Consider the following 24730-nt stretch of genomic DNA (forward strand, 5'->3'; position numbering starts at 1 on the left):
AATCAAAGTCCCAGAGTCTGGAGGAAGAGAGGAGAGGCACAGAATCCACGTCGCTTGAAGTCCTGTGTAAAGTTTCCACAGTCAGTGATGGTTTGGGGTGCCATGTCTTCTGCTGGTGATGGTCCACAGTGTTTTCTGAGGTCCAAGGTCAACGCAGCCGTCTTCCAGGAAGTTTTAGAGAACTCATTGGCATTTCTCAAAGTCAAGGATTCGTGCTTGGTAGAACGAGTCCTGCCGAGTCGAATCCTTCAAAGACGAGGCAAGGCTTCTTCTTAGCATACGGAAAACACACAATGGAACAGGCTAGCAAGTGTGCAGGAAGCTACAGGTGCATTAGTAAAAATCATGTGCGCACAGGATTGTGGGTGTTACAAACACGCAGAGGATACACGCATGCATCCTCGAAAATCTTAGAACGAAGGACTCAGTACTTGATAGTATTTTGAAGCACCCTTGACATTGGAACAGTGCTTGGCGAGATTTGATGACGTAACATCCTTGAAAGAGCGGCTTTGAAGGACCCATCCTTGACTTTGAGAAACGGTCCATGCTTCCTGCTGCTGACCAACTTTATGGAGATGAAGATTTCATTTTCCAACAGGACTTGGCACCTGCACACAGTGCCAAAGCTACCAGTACCTGGTTTAAGGACCATGGTATCCCTGTTCTTAATTGGCCAGCAAACTCGCCTGACCTTAAAGGGGTGATAGAATGCAAAACCGAGTTTACCTCGTCATAGTTGAATAACGACAGTTCGGTGGGTGAAATGGACACAGATAGAACCTGAAAACCCCACTGACACCTCCTTCCTATTCAAATCTCACAATTCGAAACTCAGCCATAAAACGGGCGAATCCCAACGAATCTAGAAGTTTACGCAAACTCAGGAGCGATACCTTATTTGGCTCTGGACTGTACCTTTGTAATGCCCCAACATTTACATACAGACCAGCCCACTGGTGCTCTGAGCCCAGGAACATGAATGGAGATCGAAGATCAGACAGACACTAGTTTAGCTGCCTGCTCGTTTACTTCCACAGGAATTATAAAGCAGACAGTTCTTCAAGGATATCGAAAATGAGCCATGGTCGTAAATGCAGTGTTCCAGGCTGTAACTTACGGAGAAAGCGGAGACTTTTCATAGTCTTCCCAAGGATTAAAATGTTCGAGGGGCATGGATAATATTTTTCTACCAGAGGATCCCTGTGAAGTTCGACACTTAGTTATTAATTTGCAAAACATCTCACCCAAGGCAGTTTTCAAAACCTTGGACAGTTTAAAGCAGGATTTGCTTAGCTGCTGTTACTGAAACGAGGGGCTGTTCCGACCGTAAGGTCATCACAACCGCATGCTGTAAGTATTATTTTGGCTATTTAATTTTCCTGACTGTGTTTCATTCGGATAAAACCTGTGTTGTCATGTTAACTTACAATTTACGATGCATGTTTGTCGAGATCTCTGACAGGTTATGTTCTCAGCAAGATAGCTAACTGAAGCTGAGTAACACGATAGTTTGGTTGCTAAGCTGTAATATAACCCACATAAGTCTTCGATGTCAGAAGTGGAAACAACTTAACGTTATCATTTCAAATGATATTGTAGCGTGACTTTACAATGTGAAGATGTGATAATAATTAATAATCAAACTCATGATTTACTATTAAAAGAGTTTTAGTCATATAACTGCTTAAATCCAGCTTGCTCTAAAACAAATAAAAATGTGCAAATGCTGCAAGATAATGATAGACAACCAGTGTGAAACAAGTTAGACTTATAATGTTTAAAAACTTAGAAGTTTAGAATTTAAGTGTGTTTTCTTAATTAAAAGCATAAATTGTTTTTTTTCTAGAATAATCTGTTATGATTTTGCTTAAACTTAAAGGGTGTTTTTTCTTAAATATATATAAGAAAGTTTGCTTATAAAACTTAAAATGTTTTGCTACATAAAATGTGTTTGCTTAGATATGAAAAGGTTGTGTTAAGAATTAAAGTGTGTTACTGTATGCTAAATGAGATGTGCTTTGAACAAAATGTAAAGACAGAATGTAAGAACATAATGTAACTGTTTGTCAGCAAAACAAAAAGCTGACTGGCAACCAAACAAAAACCAAAAAGCAGAACCAATATTTCATGGCAAGACACAATACCAAATTTGGACATGTTCTGTCTGACCGAGAGGGGTATAAAAAGAGAACGGCCCCTTGTTCAGGGCTTTTTGATCTTCTTTTTTTCTTTGGATCGAGCATTTTGCTTTTAGACTTAGACAGTTTTCTTTCTTTGTATTTTTTTTTTTATTTAATAAAAGTCAAAATCCTAACCTTTGATTAGGGGTTTGTAAAAAGGCCGTCTAGCGTTTTCTCGTATTTTTCTGCCTCTCCTGTGTTGCTGAGAACCCCGGATGCCTTGCAATAGGGCCTCCTGCTCCAAAGATTTGACATCGCTCCGGGTAAGTAAGGCGTCCGTTTGAGGGCTACTTTCTAAGACACTGTATATGGGCAAAAATATACTGCACACGCACTGACACACACAGGAGTAGAGAACTCAGCCAGGCATTTAGGAAGGAAAGTCCTATGCTCCAGGGCAAACAAAAAACCAAATAGGCTTTGTTAGCAAATGTATTTGTTGTGAAAAATTGTTTGTGAAACTAAGGTCTAGGACCCGTTGTGGTCTAAACGCACATCACACACCCAAGCGAGGATACGGAAATCTAAAATCATAAAAAGGAGCTTTGATTTAATTTTGACAAGAATCCCCAAATAATAGGGTAGTTGATTTTCTCTCAAATCTGGACGGCCAGATGAACGTCCGTAGTGAGTTTCTGACCTCTCTCAGATTTTGATGACAAACAACTCTTGCAAATACAGCTCTGAATTTCTTCCTCTTTTAGTGAAGTTAACCCTTAGAACCCTAAGCTGTTTTTAGGGCATTTTCACTACCTTTATTCATAAGGATTTATTCTGGTCATTGTAAGTGCCACACACATATATTATATATTGTTTTTTTCAGAGGAGTTTAGGCTATTCTGATCTGCCATCATTTCATGTATTAATACTAGCATTGATTTTATTTACATTTTTAAAGAATTAAAATATAAAAAGTGTATTATAAAAATTCTTATATTTCGACATGTATCTCACCACAGCAAGCTCACAGCTCTACGTGCATTTCATGTGTGTGTAGGGCAGACTGTCCTGAATCGGGCAATATAATTGCCATGTTGGAGGGATACTCTGGGGCTGAGCAATTTACAGAAATATTTGCTGTGTGATTTACAGAAATAAATGCCATTTTTTATTTAGTGATGAAAAATGACCTTTCTGCGCTCCATATCTGTGACACGAACTGATCTGACCTGACTTGACCCGAGGTTGCGTGTTAGCCTGCGTGCCTGTGTGTATGCAGTCATAATAATTCTCAACTCTTTACTGCATTGCCATGAACAAAGTAAAGGCAAAAAAGGTGTTTATTTGTTGAACAAATTGGGATGCAATGTGAGCCTTGAATTGGATGCCATGCAGGAATTTGCTAGGATCTCAAAACCAGAATATGAACATGCTTTGCCATAGAGAAACACATGATAGCATTGGATTATAAACATGCTTTGCCACAAGAACAGACAAAAACGTGGGGTAAGTCCAGCTATATGAAGTTATTCTTTTGCTGTCACTTCGTCTGTTTTATAACCCAGAAGGATGTACTTGGTATCAAATGATAGCTCTGAGTCTCCTCTTTCATCTGACATGCGTGGCATATCTATGCGATCACGGGTCCGCGAGTAATTCAAACGAGAGTAATGAGTGTGCAGCGTTGGTTTGTGTACATGACGTTATTATTTTGCAGTCACTTCGTCTGATTTTATAAGCCAGAAGGATCGATAAACATGGTACCAATGGATAGCCCTGTGCCCCCTCTTTCATCTGATATGCTTGCCATATCGATGCGATCACGGGTTCGCGAGTAATTCAAACTAGAGTAATGTGTGTGCAGGTGAATGCAGAGAAGTATAGACTGTAAATATGATGCAATTTGATTTAATTTCATGATTTTTTTTAATTTTCATACTTGATCGTACAGACAAGTGTGTAGTCTCGTTGGAAAGCCCCACTTCTGCTCTGTCGTGCAATAAAGGTTTCATCTCGCTGCGATGAACCGTTCTGGAGCAATGTAACAGAGAAGAAAGGGTGTGTTTTTTGACGCACTTTGCGTCAATCGGGTTCTAAGGGTTAACCACATATTGAAGTACGAACCAAGGGAATAGGGAACAGCGACTAAGAGATAGAAAGTGACTCTGAAGTAGTCCACCTTCCTTAGCCCCCAAACCCCAAATTAGGGAATTTGATTCAGATAGAGAAAACCTCTCAACAAAGTCAACCCTATCGTACATCCTAAACCCGTTGAAAAGGGGCCCTCGCATGAGACACATACACTGAAAGATACTTCCTCTTTTACCCTGTGATATTATCACAGTCCGAAGACAATTACACACAGGAGTAGCGATCTCAACTGTGTTAAAGGGAATCAATCCCTTTAGACACCAGAGTAGTCACAAAACGCATACCTCCTCTTTTACCCTGTGAAATCCTCACAGTCCGAAGACGAGCGCACCCACACCTACAGGAGTAGCGATCTCTACTGTGTTACGGGAGCCCCGTAGACACCAGAGTGGACACAAAACGCAACATGGCGCCCAACGTGTAGGCAGTGATTGAGTTAGACGGACAAGTCACCACACTAGCCTGAGCGCTCGGACCCAAATACCCACGAGAGTATAGGGAACGACCACACAGCCTAAGCGCAGGAACCCAACATACCCAGAAAGAGTGTATGGGGTAGGCTTATACAGTCTAAGCGCCCGAACCCAATATACCCGGAAAGAGTGTATATAAGGTACGATCAGGCAGAAGAGCACTTTAGATAAAACCCGGAGAGCGCACCGGTGAATCTGGAAGCTCGAAAAAAGCGCAGGAAAGTCTTGATAAAATAATAGCGCAGGCGCAAATCGGCCCAGTAAAGGACAAAGAAGGACAATAAGGTACCGGCTCTTATAAATCCTGGCCATATAATTACTGGCAAACCAAGTCGATCACTGAAGCCGACAGAGGCTGACTGTATCCGTAGATAAGGTATATCTTAGGTGTCACTGACTGTATCCGGAAAGAGAGCTCAGAGCACATAGTGAAGTGGGGAGTGACGACTACCCACAAGGAACCGCACCTACAAACCCTTAACAAAGAGGAACAGTTTTTAAACAGCCGAGACTAGGGTGACATGGCCAATGCAGCTGCAGATAGTGAATGGACGGATGACGCAGATCATGCCGAAGAAGCCGACAACGTGCAAGACCATTTAACATGCAAGCAATAAGAGATGCCATAGCCCGCCAGCAAAGCCCGGGTGGTAGGAGACGGCTCCGTCAACCGACAAGCACATCTAATCCCACACAGAATTGCAGGTTGAGCCTTGAAAGTGTGTTAGATTTAGACCTCGGCACTGACAGGAGCACATTCCTTAACCCGGCAAACATCCAACTGTCACACTCAGCAGGAGTAGCTGCTGCAGTGGAAGGACGATGGAGCAAAGAGACCCGAAACAATAGGGCCCTCTTACTACCCCAACTCCCGCTGAAGTCGGGAATAGTGGTGACAGAAAATCATAACTGATCCACAAGTTAGCACCGTCCTACATGTGGCTTATGAGGCTCATGATGGGACAATGAACCACAACCAGCAAGTACAATACTTACAAACATTACTGCAGAAAGCCGTATTAGCGGCATCAGGGTCAATAACAACCACACCATTTGGTGATGGGGTTTTCTGTTATGATGCAACAGCAGCAGCGGAAGCACTCAGGAACGTAATACTATTAAATTCAGGGAAAAAGTTTGTAGTAGTAGCGTTCACAGAAGAAGCCTTCCAAAAACTAAATACAGCATTAAGAAAACCCATGGCTCAAGCCCCTGCAATTCAAAAGGAGACAAAGAGTAGTGTGACAAGCACCCCTATGGCACCCTTGTTAACCGACCTCACGCCTCCACTGCCAGACACTCTAGCTCCGGCATTAGAGCCCATGGCGGCTTAAACGGCTAGAACAGCCCCAAATACATACTCAATAGAGTTTGAATTCCCAGACCCCCCTAGGCCAAGAGAATAGGGGGAGAAAAAATGATATTCTTAGCAGCACCACCAGATCAGGTGCCCTCTGTTATCATGGGAGCCTTAACCATGTTAAGACAAGTTGACATTATGACAGACCCTCCCGAAGAAGCTAAAGTAAGGAGGACATTCAGTTCAGCTAGATACCGTATAGCTCGTAGTACAGTGGCCATCAGCATAGGAGAGCCCAAACAAGAGCAAATGGTGAGACTGAACACCCCAGGGTCTCTTAGTGAGTGGTACTCCGCAGTGCAAATGGGAACCGCCACGAGTAACCTGACTATAAGGTTCGTAGTTGATATAGGAGAAAACTAAGCCTTTTTAGAAAGTCTGATGAGACAGGCATATGCATGCAGCCCAGAAGGGGCCTCTCAGATTATCACCACACTTCCAACCACAACGGAGGAGGAAGTAAAAGAGCAAGAAGAAGCAGACTCAGAAATACGCAAATCTGCAAACACCCAGACCCTCTCCTCAGGGAGAAAACCCTATTGGCCTTCAATATGAAGGGTCATGATTACAAAACTCTGCTCCCCTAGAGTTCAACAGGGACCACACCATGCTGACTCATATAGAGCAGGAACCCCCCCCACCCCCCCACCCCCCCCCATTGTGCAATCTGCGTCTCACAACGACGCAGTACAGTACATAGAAGGGAAAATAGAAGATTACAGCCAGTCATATATGGTGTGCAGGACCACAATGCCCCCATGTAAACCACCTGTATGATCGATCAACCAATGAAGGTGCAGCCTTCTGCCCACTAAATACTTCCCAGATATATCAGTATCAGTAAGGAAACAGAGAATAATAGTCTGAACATTTCCTGGCACGAAGCCTAAAGAGAAAAAAAAAAAGGGAAGTAACAAACAAGACGAAAACAGAGTTCATAATCGACACTGGAGCTGACCTTTCTGTCATATCTGATACCGATGGCAAAGTAATTAAGGGAAAAACACAAATACAGCTAGCCGATGGGACCATAGCTTTGGCTCAAAATAGAGCTGTAGGAGACTTACAGGGAATTTCAGGGAAGAAAAATCTGTTAGGATTGAAAGATTTAGACAAAGCCCTGCCACACATAGGATGGTTGAAAGAAATCAACAATGACAAAGTGTTAGAAGGGATAATAGAGAACACTGACCTAACTAACATCGACCGATTGAGGGAAATATTACAACAAGGATTGTATTCAGAATTTAAAAATGATGTAGGGCTGGTGAAAGAAGTGTATACAATCAGGGGAGGAATGCCAGGGTGTGAAAGCCAATATCCAATAAACAAAGATGCAAGGGAAGAAATATGTCAGACAATACAGGAACTGACGGCCTTGAAGGTGATTATACCCGAACCCAACCCCCCATGTTCAATGCCTATTCAGGCAATAGCCAAACCAGACGGCACGTGGCGCATGGTCCACGACCTTAGGGAATTGAATCGAAGAACAGTGAAAGACAGACGAAGCCTTATCAACCCCTATAGAACCCTGACACAAATACCTAACAAAAAGTTCAAGACATGTCTCGACCTGGCAAACGGATACTGGTCCGTACCCCTAGACGAGTCCAGTTCATTGAAAACGTGTTTCACATTTGAAGGACAGGGATATAGGTGGGGGAGACTTCCCCAAGGGCTATGCAATAGCGCAAATCAATTTCAAACCGTAATGGAAAAGATCCTGGAGGGACTGGAAGTGCAGGTGTATGTGGACGATATTTTTATCACCCATGACAGCGAAGACGAACACCTAGATTGCCTAGCAGAAGTCATACACAGACTGAAAGAAGCTGGTCTGAAAATAGGACTCAAGAAATGTGAAATGGGACAGCATAAGGTCAAATACTTAGGGTTTGCATTAACCAGTGAAGGAAAGGCCCCCTTAGAAGGATACATGGAAGGAGCCTGGGCCAACCCGATCACTGGGGTGAAGGCCCTTGAAGTACTGTTAGGAAAACTAGAATACGTATCAGCACACATACCAAACTACAGCCAATACGCTGCTCCTTTGCATGCAGCCAAAGGAAGACTCAGGGTGATGGAAAAGGGAAAGCGAAGAAAACACGTGGACTCCCCCTTAAGACCCGATGAAAAGATGGCTCTTGATGACCTAAAAAGACATTGTGAGGGCAATACATTGGAGCTAGAAAAGAGAGTACTCGCTTCCCCATTAGAAGCTTACTTACACATCTCCGAGAAAGGTGGCTTGATAGAGGCCAGAAATTATTCATCCAAGAAACCTTGTTTGTTGATGTCTATGACCTGGTCCCCTGCCGAGTCTCGATACCCAGAGGAAGAGAAATTACTGACTCTAGCATTCCGATTTTATCCAACAATTGTTAATTTAGGATCCCCTCCTGAAGTGTTGTTTTTGACCCAAAACACTCTTCTATCAGAAGCATCAAAAGACACAGTACAGGGCAGCAGGGCTCTGTCCTCTAGATGGGGGAAGTGGCAAATCATGATGACTGATCATAGAGTCAAGTTCAGATGCCAGAAACCAAAATCCTCCATACCAGAAACGAACAAGCCAAAAGCAGAAGTGATACCACAAGCAGTTATATTTACTGACGGTTCGAAGCGAGTTGATGAAAACCTTGCCAAATGGGCCATAATAGCTAAAACTCCTGAAGGGAAACACCTATATCAGAAGTCAGGCTATGTAGAAGGATCAGCACAAACAGGTGAAGTGACCGCATTGAGAGAAGCGTTAGCCTGGGCTGACTCCAGAAAAAGAAAAATCATACAAATAGTGACGGATAGTCAGTATTGTTATAATGGAGTTACAGAGGACTTGGAGTTTTGGGAACAGAGAGAGTTTCAGAACTACAAAGGAAAAGAGCTCCAACACGCTCATGAGTGGGCTATAATAGCTGAGCTACGCAAGAAAAAACACATACTGGTGAAGCATGTAAATAGCCACACACAGCTACAGGACTTTGAACACAGAGGAAATGCAGAAGTAGACAGATTGGCGCAGGATAGGGCAGACTACCCGGTCTCTGCGGCAGGTATTCTAAGCAATGCATTATGTGTTTTTCCTGAAGCATGGGAAAGAGAAGGGTTTATATGCATCCCCAAAGGAGAAGGAGAGAGAGTGTTAACCAAAATACACAACGCAATAGGACATAGTGGTCTGATGCGGACTCGTGCTTGGTTGACCAAAAACAAAATACAGATAGCAGGTTTGAACCCACTATTTGGAAAAATAAAAAGCAACTGCGAAAGCTGTGCCAACAAAGGAGGAGGTCCCATTCCGAAGGGAAAGATGTACCCCATAGCCATTAAAAAGCCAGGGGAGTGCTACTCTGCTGACATCGCGGGGCCTCTGCCTACCCCTTCATTAGGAAATAAATATTTTCTAATTATTACTGACAATGCAGCAAGAGTTATTGCAGATCGTATTGCACAATACTTCACCCACAAAAACTCACTGTCATTGAGAATGGACAATGCCACTCATTTCAAAAACAAGATAGTATTAGAATTACTAGAAGAAATAGGCGTCCAAGCAGTATTCTCAATGGCATACAAACCACAAACAAATGGGTTGGCGGAACGCGGAGTGAGATCGGCAAAGGAGTACATTAAATCAAACTCGACTGCAGACTGGGACAAGCCCAGGCAGCTGATGTTACTAAATGAATACTTATCACAACCTAAGCTCCCGGTAACCGACAAACCACCCATAAATAACGACCCTAAGCACTCATGTTCTGTTACACAGATCGGACAGAGAGTCTGGGTCAACAGACAACAGGCGACAAGAGGCCAAGGTGTCAAACACACAAACGAAGGTGGGGACGTAGTAGTGAACGTAGAAGACAACGTGGTGACCTTAGCGAGAACAGGCAGGGTACATCTCTCACACATACGTTTACAAACATGACAACACCCACAACACTAATGCCCATGTGTCTTGCCCGAGGACTGCCTATTGTCTCAACCACACAGGGGAGGGCTCGATCGGCTGGGGCGAGGTGACCCATCGGACCCAGCTGAAGCACCGCTCAGATGGACAGCTTATACACCAGGAGAGTGTGCTCACTGTGGAGTACAGTGTACCGTGCTCCACTGGAAAGGTGTACGAAGACTTAGGGGCAGCCTGCCCAAACTGAAGAAATACAAAACAAATTGTGACAGTATTGTCCTGTCTTGACTATGCATGTCCTGTCTAGATGGACAGGGCAGACTCTATAACTATCTACAGTATGGATCATGTCCTGACTGGGAACTGTTTACAGGAGGGATTCTATGGCCTAATCCCGAGCAATTCCAATCTGAAACCCCTGAACGGGCGATTAGGATTTTTTTTTTTAGCCACACCGGTTACACAGACACTGCTATTAGTCAGTATTTGCAACGTGCTTACTGCACCACTCTGCCTGATTGTCAGAAATAAGAGAGAACTAATAAAAATGCCTGAAGCCTTCTGAGGCCAGGCTCGAATACCACAGGCTACAAACCACAAGAAAACAGAGCATCACTGGACTGTGAAAGCGATCAGTGGAAGCAGTATAACGGGCCCCTATGCTAGGCCCTCTACCAGCCTACATGGTATGATCAATTCCAGCATGAGCAATGGAATTGGAAACATTTTTTAGACTTGTTTGAAAGAATAAAGTCACCTGAACTCAACTCCTCATGCATTAGTGTAAACAGAGACGTGTACACTGGAGAGGAGGGAGAGCTCAGAGCCACATGTAATCTTCAAATGCACAAGACAATATGTAAACTTGAATGTTCTCACCTGCGCTAGCTTTATAGCACATGGGATAACCACGAACCCCTGGACTTTAGAAACAAGTAGAGCAGGACTGTTCAGATACGAGAACTGCTCATGTCAACAACACCCAACTAAAGAAAAAATTAGCTGCAGTATACCTGATTACCCAGAAATCCTGACCATGATGGTCAACATGCATCCAAATATATGACTGGAACAAGAAGTAGTATCTCCATATCACACTTGGAGTTGTAGCAATAGTTGTGTTGGTGAAATTATCCTATTGCTTACTACTCGAATTATCATCCCAGAACAAACCACTAAGAGAGAAAATAGCCACTTCAGACACAAATGAGAGAGAAAAAGGGAAGTGAGTAGAAAACTGACAGACAAATATGTGTATTGCTGTGACAGTTGAACAGTTGCGTAAGCTGGCTGGTTCAACGAAACCACAAACCAAGACACCCTAGATGAACTGTGAATCTGACCTTTGCTGATACATAAAACGAGCAGAAGGGCTAGACTAAAAATCACAAGACCTCTGATTCTCCGCAAACAAAATGAATTTATCCGACAACTCTTTGAACACCAACTCTTCGACTACTCCTTTCCCTGTGGGGACCCAGCTGGTAGGCACCTTTTTAATTTCAACAATGATGACGTGTTTTCTGCTGCCGAACCTCATATACTACTTTATTGGAAGTACGTTGTATGCAGCAATTAATCTAGGCAGACTGTACATGCTAGGCAAGACTATACCTAGTGCAACAATTGTTTTCATGGGCTTAGGCGTCAAAAAGACAGGCCTCCCTGGTTGGACAACCATTAATGCCATAATGATGTTGATAGGGCTGACAAATGATGTGATGAAATATTACTTCCCTGAAGCATGGTGGGCCCCGTTTATCACAGACTTGTTGATATTGATGATGTATTTTGTCACAATAGCCTCAACTATGAAAACAGTCAACCTCAAGGGTGAGATACTGTTTATCGGCGCCCAGATTATAGGATTGACAATAACATGTGCTGTGCTTGACGTACTGGGCATACTTATGTGTGCATATGTGTATTACACCGTAGGGAAGGCTAACCAAAGCAGACTGTCCTCCCCTATAGGGAGACGTTATAGCCAACGGCGGAATGAAAAGCCGGCGACTATACTTTTTTCTCAAACACCTGCATAATAGCAAGAATTGGGCCTGGATAGAGGGCACCATGGCCTTCTGTGAGAATCGAATAAGACCCTTTTCCCCTTTTCTCTTTTTCATATTTTTGTTTTGTTTATTCATTTATTTAATTTAATTATTTTTTCTCTTTTTCCACTCCCCGTACACCTCCTCAAATTCAGAGATGGTGAATGAAAGTAACATAGAGCCATGAACATAGAAATAATATTCATTTTATATGATGTCCATGATCATAGGATAAAACAAAAGCCAGGTCTACGGAACAAGAGGCTGGGATCTTCAGTGCACCAAAGAGAAGCCGCTCTCTAGAGCCAGCCCCTACAAACGGTGACTCACAAGACATGGCAGGGAAAAGGAAGAAGGGGAAAGAATACAAGATCAGACCACGCACCCTTGTAGACATCCATAGTGACCTGTCCCCCCGATTTGGCTGAAGGGCCTGGATCCGCTCAGAGACAGATGGACCCCCCCACAACCAGTCATTGAGTAGAACGCAGGGGATGAATTTGATCAACCCCATATGGCGCAGAAATTCAATATTAGCTTTTATAGCACTTTCCTTGATGAATCCATTGCTGTTAACGATTTAGTTACCAGACAAGATACTGCAACACACCCGGTACAAGAATGGGTGAACATAATAGATGGCAATAGTGGCCGATACGCTCCAATGGTGGAGGCGGAGGGAGAAACTATGATGATGAAAGCAGAAATAATGCAACCGATGACTGTCAGGGTGCAAAAAGAGTCTGTACAGACTGCAGACATGATGGAGATAGAAGAACAGGCGATGCCTGTACATGCAACAATTAGAGGACACAGTTTAGCCTCTACAGCGCGAGCTGAGCCTGTGGGGGGAGAACTAAGTCCTATTGAAGCGAGAGAAATGAGAAGGTGTTACCTATGGGCAGATGAGGAACATAGAACACACAAACTGACCATTAGGGGCCTTGAAAGATCCGAACAACTGGAGATTGATATCCCACATGAAACCCAGAATTAAGGGAGTCCCTTAGCTTGAGGCCAAATGGACTTAAAAGAAACGACAGGAGATGTATCAAGATTCTGTCCTGATTTTCAATAGGGAAGGACGGTAGGATGTCAACTTACATGACAGCCAGTGTACGCTCAGTGTCTGAGAATTTATAGATGCATGACAGGGCACGCTGGAGTGCGATAAGCAAGCCAGAGTGCATAAACGGGAAACCCTATTGTCTTTATGGCAAGATTCTTGGAGCGGGTCACCGCTGACACACACAAACCCATCACAAGGCGGGACATCAAGAACGCAGGATGGTGCAAACATAGCTGACCAGAGGAAATGGACCCACATGCCATCATCATCCTCGACCCCAGCCAAATGAACAACGGACTTGACACCATTAAGCCTCTATTGGACTTTTCCCCTGACCAACGGGACCGACCGGATCGTCGTGACCGCCAGGACCAGGAATATCACATCTCCAAGCGTAGGGTGTAGCGTGACTTTACAATGTGAAGATGTGATAATAATTAATAATCAAACTCATGATTTACTATTAAAAGAGTTTTAGTCATATAACTGCTTAAATCCAGCTTGCTCTAAAACAAATAAAAATGTGCAAATGCTGCAAGATAATGATAGACAACCAGTGTGAAACAAGTTAGACTTATAATGTTTAAAAACTTAGAAGTTTAGAATTTAAGTGTGTTTTCTTAATTAAAAGCATAAATTGTTTTTTTTCTAGAATAATCTGTTATGATTTTGCTTAAACTTAAAGGGTGTTTTTTCTTAAATATATATAAGAAAGTTTGCTTATAAAACTTAAAATGTTTTGCTACATAAAATGTGTTTGCTTAGATATGAAAAGGTTGTGTTAAGAATTAAAGTGTGTTACTGTATGCTAAATGAGATGTGCTTTGAACAAAATGTAAAGACAGAATGTAAGAACATAATGTACCAGCTGTAAGAAACTGTTTGTCAGCAAAACAAAAAGCTGACTGGCAACCAAACAAAAACCAAAAAGCAGAACCAATATTTCATGGCAAGACACAATACCAAATTTGGACATGTTCTGTCTGACCGAGAGGGGTATAAAAAGAGAACTGCCCCTTGTTCAGGGCTTTTTGATCTTCTTTTTTCTTTGGATCGAGCATTTTGCTTTTAGACTTAGACAGTTTTCTTTCTTTGTATTTTTTATTTTATTTAATAAAAGTCAAAATCCTAACCTTTGATTAGGGGTTTGTAAAAAGGCCGTCTAGCGTTTTCTCGTATTTTTCTGCCTCTCCTGTGTTGCTGAGAACCCCGGATGCCTTGCAATAGGGCCTCCTGCTCCAAAGATTTGACATCGCTCCGGGTAAGTAAGGCGTCCGTTTGAGGGCTACTTTCTAAGACACTGTATATGGGCAAAAATATACTGCACACGCACTGACACACACAGGAGTAGAGAACTCAGCCAGGCATTTAGGAAGGAAAGTCCTATGCTCCAGGGCAAACAAAAAACCAAATAGGCTTTGTTAGCAAATGTATTTGTTGTGAAAAATTGTTTGTGAAACTAAGGTCTAGGACCCGTTGTGGTCTAAACGCACATCACACACCCAAGCGAGGATACGGAAATCTAAAATCATAAAAAGGAGCTTTGATTTAATTTTGACAAGAATCCCCAAATAATAGGGTAGTTGATTTTCTCTCAAATCTGGACGGCCAGATGAACGTCCGTAGTGAGTTTCTGACCTCTCTCAGATTTTGATGACAAACAACTCTTGCAAATACAGCTCTGAATTTCTTCCTCTTTTAGTGAAGTTAACCACATATTGAAGTACGAACCAAGGGAATAGGGAACAGCGACTAAGAGATAGAAAGTGACTCTGAAGTAGTCCACCTTCCTTAGCCCCCAAACCCCAAATTAGGGAATTTGATTCAGATAGAGAAAACCTCTCAACAAAGTCAACCCTATCGTACATCCTAAACCCGTTGAAAAGAGGCCCTCGCATGAGACACATACACTGAAAGATACTTCCTCTTTTACCCTGTGATATTATCACAGTCCGAAGACAATTACACACAGGAGTAGCGATCTCAACTGTGTTAAAGGGAATCAATCCCTTTAGACACCAGAGTAGTCACAAAACGCATACCTCCTCTTTTACCCTGTGAAATCCTCACAGTCCGAAGACGAGCGCACCCACACCTACAGGAGTAGCGATCTCTACTGTGTTACGGGAGCCCCGTAGACACCAGAGTGGACACAAAACGCAACAATATCTAGTCGATATGTTGAAAACCGTGTTGTCTAGATACAATGGATTTATTTGCACATTCTTATTTTAGAACATTACAAGAACGACAACATGACAAACGCACTCATTTTTGATTATTGTACTCTACTCCATGGTACTATGTAAATTGCCCCTTGGGGATAAATAAAGTGTGTGTGTGTCTGTCTGTCTGTCTGTCTGTGAATTGAATTGACACAAATGAGAGTAGGCCTAGTAATATTTTCGTTGACCTCGTTTCACTTCAGCTATTAGGGGTTTGCACGGCGTGTCATCAGATTTGGACGTTGCCATATTGGAGATACTCGCCTCATTAGAAAGCATTAGGCACTGAAGTAAATCCCTAACATCGTCGAGGAAAATGGTTAATTATTGCCGTGTTTTAGGTTGTACCAATAGGTCAGACTGAGAAAAACATCTGGTGTAGGTATCAACTTCCAAAAGTTATTAGAAAACCAGGGAGAAAGGAGAATAATGCCAGAAGTTATCAGAGGAAGGGGGGCGCTTGTGGTTGAACTTGGTACTTCGTCTCCCTCACCCAACTCATATGGATCTGCGCTGCCCATAAACTGTAATTTCTCGAAACATCGCGCATTTTCTTGTGGTCCAAGTCCTGCCCTATATGCCTTTGCATCTTAGACGCATTTTGATGAGCTTTTCTGTTGTTTAGACATGGCTACAATCACGTAAGATATCCAAAGTGCATAATACCCCATAGTACTTCATTCACTGAGTACCGCCAATATGGCCGCGCGTGCTGGGTTACCATGGTTACCGGCCAGAACGTGACGTCCGTGCAAACCCCTAATAGCCTACAAACTGCACAGAGCTCCTGCCCAGCTAACTGGACGTCCCGTTGTTGGATCACATACTAAATGGAAAGAAAGTACAAATCTCGATAATCAGATGACTTAATCAGCAGGATAGTAGTTACAAGAGTACATTAGACCTACTGACACAAACGTAATATTTTCATTGACGTGAGCAGTAGGCTACTCGTTTCACTTCAGCCATATAGCCTACGAACTGCACAGAGCTCCTGCCCAGCTAACTGGACATCCTGTTGTAAGATCGCATATTACCACTACAAAAATGTATGTTTTTCTTAATCAGATGACCTATTCAGCAGGAGGATATACTTACTGACTAAAACGAGTTCTCTTAATCAGATGACCTATTCAGCAGGAGAATATACTTACTGACTAAAACGAGTTCTCTTAATCAGATGACCTATTCAGCAGGAGAATATACTTACTGACTAAAACGAGTTCTTTCCTTGCAAGCAGCACTCCTTTCACTAACGTTACAGTACGGCCTGAACTGCCCACAACTGGCTACGAACTTTTCAGCTAACTGGACATCTTGACAAAAATTGCACGAGGGTAGAAGTTGTAAACCATTTGTTTGTGTGCAAATTAATAACTTATGTTGCTTACAATGCTAAAAACAAACCTAATACAAAGTTTAGCTTAGTCTACGACACTAAGGTGCGAGTATTACACTAGTATTACAGCTAACGGGGCTACGTGTGGCAAACTCAAATAAATGACAAAACTTACCACTCTGAAATAGTCATTTCCAATCTATGGGCGACTGGTTGCTCCTCTATATCAGATTCTTCCTCTGATTCAGGCTCAAATATGCTGTTCAACTAGCCTGGCGGGCCATCCTATATCATTGAAATGTATAGTCTGGAATCGACCCATTCACCTCGCTTAATCCAAGAGGTGGGCAGAGAATTGTCTTTCAAACTGCCTAGGCATGCAATAGGCCAGCGCTACGACCATATCTGTATCCGGTCGGCAAAACGGCAAATACATCCTTCTTCGAAAGGAATGACTTAAGTGCATTGTGTTGCTCAACTTTCAAAGAAAAGCACAAGTCCAACTCCTCCAAAGTTGACGCCAACGCCGATTCAAACAACCGCTCTTCGTTCGCCATAGCCACCTTCCTTGTTGTTCACCGTCGCAGGACTGTCATCATCCTGTTAAGCCCGCCTTAAGACTCTCTAACAAAATAGAGCGCTGTGATTGGATGACGTCCACGGCGTCAGCCAATAGAAATCCCTATGGTTTACTACTAGACGTACAGGCTGAGCAAATTAATTTGCCGCCGCTAGGGTGCGTCTAGATTTCTAGGCTACTGTTCAAATCCTATGTCTCCATAGTATCTCCATATATCTGTTTCAGTGAGTGCTCAGTGCTGTTGGCCATGTTGGCGTCTTTGCTCTGGAGCTTCGCTCGTTGTAAACCAACCAATCAGCACGCAGTTCATCTAAATATTCATGAGCATACCATAAAAGGGATTTCCTAGGCTCTAAACAGAAGCGTTCACGCTTAAACACAGGCATACACACACACACACACACACACACACACACACACGTACATATGCATGCTAGCCTCCAGAGCTTGTTGTCTGAGTGGGCACAGGCGCAGTTAGACGCACTTGCAAACACACACTAACACACTGACCTCCGCAGAACTTGTTGTTGGAGCGGTCGCAGTACACACACTAACACACTGACCTCCGCAGAACTTGTTGTTGGAGCGGTCGCAGTACACACAGTCAGACACTGACTTCTGCAGAGCTTGTTGTTGGAGCGGTCACAGTACACACACTCACACTGACCTCCGCAGAGCTTGTTGTTGGAGCGGTCGCAGTACACACACACACACTGACCTCCACAGAGCTTGTTGTTGTAGCGGTCGCAGTACACACACACACACACACTGACCTCCGCAGAGCTTGTTGTTGGAGCGGTCGCAGTTGAAGTTGTCACACTCGCAGTATTTGCCGCTGTAGTGCTCCTCGGGGTTCTCCCTTATCTTGCACTCGCACGTGCCGCACACACAGTCTCCGTTGTTGCTGCAGATGTCCATTCCGTTGTCCATGCGGCAGCTGGCGTCCAGGTCCTCTGTCCGCACCTCGTCTGTGCTGCACTCACACCTCTGACCAATGTGCCCGTCATTACAGCTGAGACACATACACACACACACACACACAGGTGAGTTACGCCACTTTGTCTGGAATTTTTTTTTTAATTACCCTGCTGAAAAAAACAGCCTGACCAGCTAAAGGTAATATCATAATTTAATGTACAGTAATATTCTTTAAGATGGAGTTACTCGCTATGCATGGGCATTATTTTCAGTGCGTTCTACCTCGCCGTCAATAGCCATCGATAGCCTTTTGGACTGCATCAGGCTAAGTTAACGTTAAGTAACCTTGACCAGAGACGGTTGATAAAGTGTTCTAAAGGATCGTTGCCTTGACGTTAACTCAACGTTCTTTGGGCTGGCTGAGACTGGACTGCATGGATCTGTGAAGTCAGTCGCTGGCATGATGAACTGCTGGCATGATGAACTGCTGGCATGATGAACTGCTACTGCCTGCTGAGTTGCACTTCCAGCGCCTGGCTGGGGATCCCTTGGCTCTGGGACACAGGGGGTGCTTGCCTATGCCTTGTCTTGCCTTGCCTATGCCTTGCCTTGCCTATGCCTTGCCTTTGCCCGCCAAGATGGGCTTTCATGCTGGCTGGCTCTGTGTGGATGTGCAGGAATTCACACTAACGGTAGTGGACTTGTCACTGCAGAGGTTCAACGAGCTGCTGATCAGCGGGATAGTTTTTCCAGAGTCTGTTTGCCCGGAGAAATCACTCAGGACATCTGAGCTGTGCTTGGGAGCCCCGAAGACAGCCTGGCGTGGCCCTATGCCGTTAGCCCGTGGGCTCTGTTCAAAATGCATCATACTACAGCCGGTTGGACAACCCCAACATGCTACAGCCGGTTGGACAACCCCAACATGCGACTGTCTGCTGAGTCCCCATTGCCCATGCACTTATTAGGCTACTGTTGTCTCTGTCTACGTCCTCGTGTAAAGGGTGTGTGTGTGTGTGTGTGGCCTGTTGTGTTATCAATGTGTTTTTGTTTGTTATGTGTTGATTTACAATATGTATGTTTTATGTACAATGGTTGCCTAGTTACTGGTACGCTCCGTCTGGCATGGTGTTTTTGTGTGAAGCGCTAGTTTGCACTCTGTGGGATATAAATAAACATGACTTGACTTGACAATACGCTCCCTCTCTCACACCAACCTCAAGTTTCTTTAGAACTCTACCACAAAATCATCCACTTTTTCTTGAGAACTTTAAACCATCCAATCAGAACACATGGACCTGGTCATGTGGTTGCCCTGCCATATTGCTCAACAAGTTGCCCCATAAAGTATCTATCTATCGGAACTCCCCCTATTACCATCGATCCCATATGTCCGCCGTCTTTCGTGTATGTGTCACTTAATATCCATTTCTATTCAAACCAAGACGGCGGATTCCTAAAGAAACGCAAGCACCCACACCATAGGTGTATCTAAATTATCTATGTACCTAAAATGACATTTTACCGTAACTCGAAGAGCTTTAAACAGCGTTGTAAGGCTGCGTGTACACATCCGCTTGGAGCTCCAGTGGAATTTTAATTTTATGACGAGAATTCTCGGTCTAACCGTTCATGTGCCGTTGAAACGGCGTAAATAGGCGGCCCATCATGCCAGCATTATAACTCCGAGCATGGTAAACAAAATCGGATATTTCAGGCAGTAAATGCTCCCGTTAAGAACCAAACCAGATTTTGTTCAAATCTACACACCTATGGCTACTGAAAAATGTAATGTTCATTTAGCAAATGTTATTTTGAGTGTTAAAAAACATTGTTGTTTTAGAATTTCCGAACAAAAGTGGTGATAATTGGGGGTGTTACGATATCTATGTATGAACTAAAGCCACACAATGACAAATCCATACTTTCACCCAATAAATATGGACATAATAAGGGAGCCCAGGAACATGTGTACAATAAATATGGACATAATAAGTGAGCCCAGGAACATGTGTGCGATAAACGCCAACTCAGTCAGATGACTGTGTACCATATGTCCTTGTAGACATAGTTGTGTGTCTCAGTATAAGCACACATTTGTGGTGTGTGTGTGTGTGTGTGTGTGTGCCAACAATGTAGGTGTTCTACAATGTCTGCGTTTTCTGATTGAAATGCCACCAGGCCTGATATTATAATCATTGATGAGCACGATAGGGATGTGTTCATCCTGGAAGGAGGCTGCTGTTTTGATTCATGTCTAGAGGAGGCTTACTTAACAAAACTAGTAAAATATCACCCTCTTGTACAGCAAATAACTGGCCTTGGCTACAAATGTCAATATCTGGTACTTTTTTTCGTCAGCCTGGACCACGTGCATAGGCTTGTCATTAGGGGTCTCAGGATAGTTAGCTTTACAAAAGCAAGGGCAAAGCAAATTGCCAAATACTGCTCAATATCCTCCATTATGGGAAGTCACCATATATGGAGAAGAAGGTGTTGTGTGTATCCATAAATCTGCTGTTTGAGATTGTCATCAGACCCACATTGGTAGATCATGCCATAGCAATGTTCTGTATCTGTAACATTTATGTCCTTATATACATTTATTATGAATTGTGGACATAAATAAAGTAGTTAAAATGGTGTGTGTGTGTGTGTGTGCCTACCGGCAAGCCCCACACTCAAAGGTGCCGTTTCCGAAGTGGCAGATTTGGCTGTTGTTGATGCCGGTCTTGTGGCAGTCACACTCGCAGATGAAGTTGAGCTGCACCTCCACCTCCTCAGTGAAGCCCTGCATCTTAATCCTCACCGTCTCCGTCTTAGTGGACGGGCATCCCTTAGACGTGATGGCCACATCAAACGTCACCTGCAGGGACAGACACGGTCAGAGACACGAGTGTGTGTGTGTGTGTGTGTGTGTGTGTGTGTGTGTGTGTGAGAGTGCGTCCCACCTCGTCTCCGATGGAGATGTTGGAGCACTTGCGTCCGTCCTCCCCGGTCCGGCTCACTCCGTTCTTGCAGTGGGAGACATAGGAGATGGACACGCCCTCAGGAAGCTTATTGTTCTCCAGGATCACCTCAGATGACAGTGACTGAGGGGGGAGGGGGGGTTTAGAGATGGATGGGTGGTGTGTGTGTATGTGTGTGTGTGTTTGTGTGTGTTCTCCAGGATCACCTCAAACGACAGAGGGAGGTCCACAGCATGTCTGACCTTCAGCCGGAACTTCTGAGCCTCTCCTGAAACCACACAACCAATGGGGGAAGTGTTACATCTGAGTGTGTGTGTGTGTATATCAGTATATCTGTGAAGAGGTTATATTATGTCAGAGGAATGTGACCTTCCAGATTAATTTGGCTGCTTTTCTTTACAATTCCCAAGGACATATTGGTCAGAGTAGACTGCAGGGTTTTTAATAGAGATATAGATATTGGTCAGCATAGACTGCAGGGTTTTTAATAGAGTTTTTTGGTCTAGGTTGCCACCTGCAGAGATGACTGTCAAGTCACAATAAGCAATTGTCACAATCAGGGTAGGAATTTCACGACGGCCATAGCCGTCGTTGCCCCCTGCGTTGGCCGTGATGCCCCTTTGAAAATCAGAGGTTTACAGGCCACGGTGGCCTTGGTGCCCCCTTCTTTCAATATTCTGCTTTGCGTCCTACTAATAGCGATTTTTATTTAGCCTATGGCCTGTCAAAATAATTTTAGCATTCACAGCGCAAATTAATTTTGTCTTTTACGCAGTGGAGAAAGTGACAGAGCAAGATAGAAAGTGCGTCCAAATTCACACATTCTTCTCAGTTGAACTACTCGCGAAGTAGCCTACTCATCACACAGACATCACAAGTATCACATGAAAGAGCTTTTTCTCAGGTTTTAAACAATGTTAGCCACTTATTGCTGTGGTGAACGGTTCGCGAGAAAAGTAAATAATATAATTAAATGTAATTATTAATTCTACTGAAGGTTTTGCGTCCATCTCCCTACCCATTCATCTCGGTGGAATACTTCACGAACCCTTCGTTTAACACACAACAATCCATATATCAGAATAAACCTTAGGACCTTATAGACCTTACCGAACACAAAGGTGTAAAGCAGTCCTCTGTACAGTTAGCCGTTCCAGAGAAATCCAGTTTTGAATTTTCAGTAAATTTCTACATGCATGGATGTCTCCAAATTTGGGCTTTAAGGTTTACAATGTGTTTAAATTGTTCCACATGATTTCATAATGGGCCAAATACAAAATAAATGTTACAAATATCGCCTAGATATTGGTAAATCAGAGGACATTTCATGTTTTTGTAATGTTTCATACAGTGATGCAGGTCTACTGCAGTGAATAGGCTAAATAAAACTTTTATCATTTTTATAGCCTACTACTGTATAGTTAACTTTGGCCTTGGTGCCCTGACATGTGGCCTTTGTGCCCCCCACCAAATATGCCCAACTGAAGGCCAAGTGGCCTTGCCCCCAGAATGGTGAGATTCCAAGCCTGGTCACAATGCTTGGTTTTGTTTGGACTGAAATGCAAAATAAAACCAGTGGTTTACATACACAAGACTTAAAGGTGGGGTATGGGATTCGCAAAACGGCCGTCAGATTTTGAAACTACACAACTCAAACTTGTTTCATTTCAATTTCAGTGCTTCCATCTCAGTGGCTGTAAGTGGGTTAGGAATAGGATTTCAAGTGATTTTGTAAAAATGGCCAAAAAAGAGAATCCCATACCCTACCTTTAAAGAACACAGAACAAAACGTTGGGATATGTTGTAACCCTGGTTCTCTGAGTGAAGAGACCATCTCTCCACTCCGTTTCATATTCCATATGTACGGGGAATGACCCCCCACCTGCTAAGGACCGTGGATTGGCTTTAAGACACACCGGCTTGCCCGGACATGCCCACACCCGAACCTATAAAACACCTGTGTTGGCGACTTGGCGTGTAATCACTGATAGTTTGATGGGAACGGGTCTCCGAGCGGCCTGAGGACTGGAGAGATGGTCTCTTCACTCAGAGAACAGGGTTACAACGTAACCCAACGTTCTCTATCGTCTCGAGGCTATCTCTCCACTAAGTTACATATTCTATATGTACAGGGTAACTCTTTAAGACGCCCCGCGAGGAGACCCCCAAAGCACCGTGTGCCATCAACAAATTATTTACAAATGTACACTATTTACATGCCAATCGGGACGATGCTCAGCAAGACGCATGGCCAAGCCCGAGGGTAGTGCGGGACGCAAGACCCAACCCTGAAAACAGAACAGGCCCCGCCAGGCCAACAATGTGACGATGGGCCACCCAGGTTGGCCCGCAAGATGCAACGGCAACCAAGGGAAAGGGGACTCCCAGTTTTACTCCGGAGCCACATCAGGCACACGCTCGACAAAGGAGGGGCCGGCCGCCACATTCAGGCGGCTGAGAGGAGAGGCTGGCTGGCCCGGAGATTGTCCGGAACGACGAAAGCGTCTGGAGGGGCCCTGGCTACTAGCACGCTGGCCCCCACGACCAGCTTGTGGGCGGTCATCCCGCCCCCACGACCAGCTTGTGGGCGGTCATCCCGTCCCCACGACCAGCTTGTGGGCGGTCATCCCGTCCCTACGACCAGCTTGTGGGCGGTCATCCCGTCCCAGCTTGTGGGCGGTCATCCCGTCCCTACGACCAGCTTGTGCTTGTGGGCGGTCATCCCGTCCCCACGACCAGCTTGTGGGCGGTCATCCCGTCCCTACGACCAGCTTGTGGGCGGTCATCCCGTCCCTACGACCAGCTTGTGCTTGTGGGCGGTCATCCCGTCCCTACGACCAGCTTGTGGGCGGTCATCTCGTCCCTACGACCAGCTTGTGGGCGGTCATCCCGTCCCTACGACCAGCTTGTGCTTGTGGGCGGTCATCCCGTCCCTACGACCAGCTTGTGGGCGGTCATCTCGTCCCTACGACCAGCTTGTGGGCAGTCATCCCGTCCCGAGGGGTGCCTGGAGCCGATGCCTAAGATCAGTCGGCCCCCAAGCTGAATGCTCTAAGGTAGGTGTTGGCTGGGGCGTGGATGTCCCAGGGCGCCCAGTGCTCCAGGCACGCCTGCCAAGAGACTGCTGCAACAGGGTGGTCGCCTGTGGTCCCAACATGGCCTTGGGCTCCACAGGCACTCTCAGAAGATGCTCTCTGTCTGCCTGCTGGAGCTGAGATTGAGACAGCCAGAGATGGCGTCTGGCTACCCAGAACTGAGCCAAAGAGCGGCCCGATGACACTGCCTGCTCCTTGGACACTGAAACGAGGCACACAGAGGCTGACCGGAGCTCCCTTAAAAGAGAGGGATCCCAGAGAGGTGATGCACATACAAGGACAAAATGGCTGCCGTGTTAGTCAGACGGGCCTGCATTGCTATGGACATATGCAGTTTACCCAGCAGAGCCTCCATAGTCCTACCATTGCAGTCATCTATTATTTGAACTCATTGGCAAAGTGAAACTAACTTCACCGTGGTGTCATACAACGACAAAACAGTTATACACAGTTACTTTCACTAG

General features: G+C 44.4%; 1 protein-coding gene across 1 annotated transcript in view; it reads right to left on the minus strand.

The window, feature by feature from the left end:
* LOC143139497 (integrin beta-1-B-like) overlaps positions 1–23103 on the minus strand; it is a 37328-nt gene extending 14225 nt beyond the window's left edge. Inside the window, exons 1-5 of the mRNA XM_076300083.1 lie at positions 23088–23103; positions 21414–21439; positions 21154–21294; positions 20869–21068; positions 18061–18299 (exon numbers count right to left, since the gene is read on the minus strand). Of these exons, the coding sequence (XP_076156198.1) occupies positions 18061–18299; positions 20869–21068; positions 21154–21294; positions 21414–21439; positions 23088–23103 (622 nt within the window). The remainder of the gene's footprint in view (positions 1–18060; positions 18300–20868; positions 21069–21153; positions 21295–21413; positions 21440–23087) is intronic.
* Positions 23104–24730: the final 1627 nt, after the last annotated feature.

Source organism: Alosa pseudoharengus, unplaced genomic scaffold (assembly GCF_046254945.1).
Source record: "Alosa pseudoharengus isolate Yale_2024_CS ecotype anadromous, Long Island Sound unplaced genomic scaffold, YU_APseudo_1.1 YU_APseudo_1.1_scf_22, whole genome shotgun sequence".
Lineage (NCBI taxonomy): Eukaryota > Metazoa > Chordata > Actinopteri > Clupeiformes > Clupeidae > Alosa > Alosa pseudoharengus.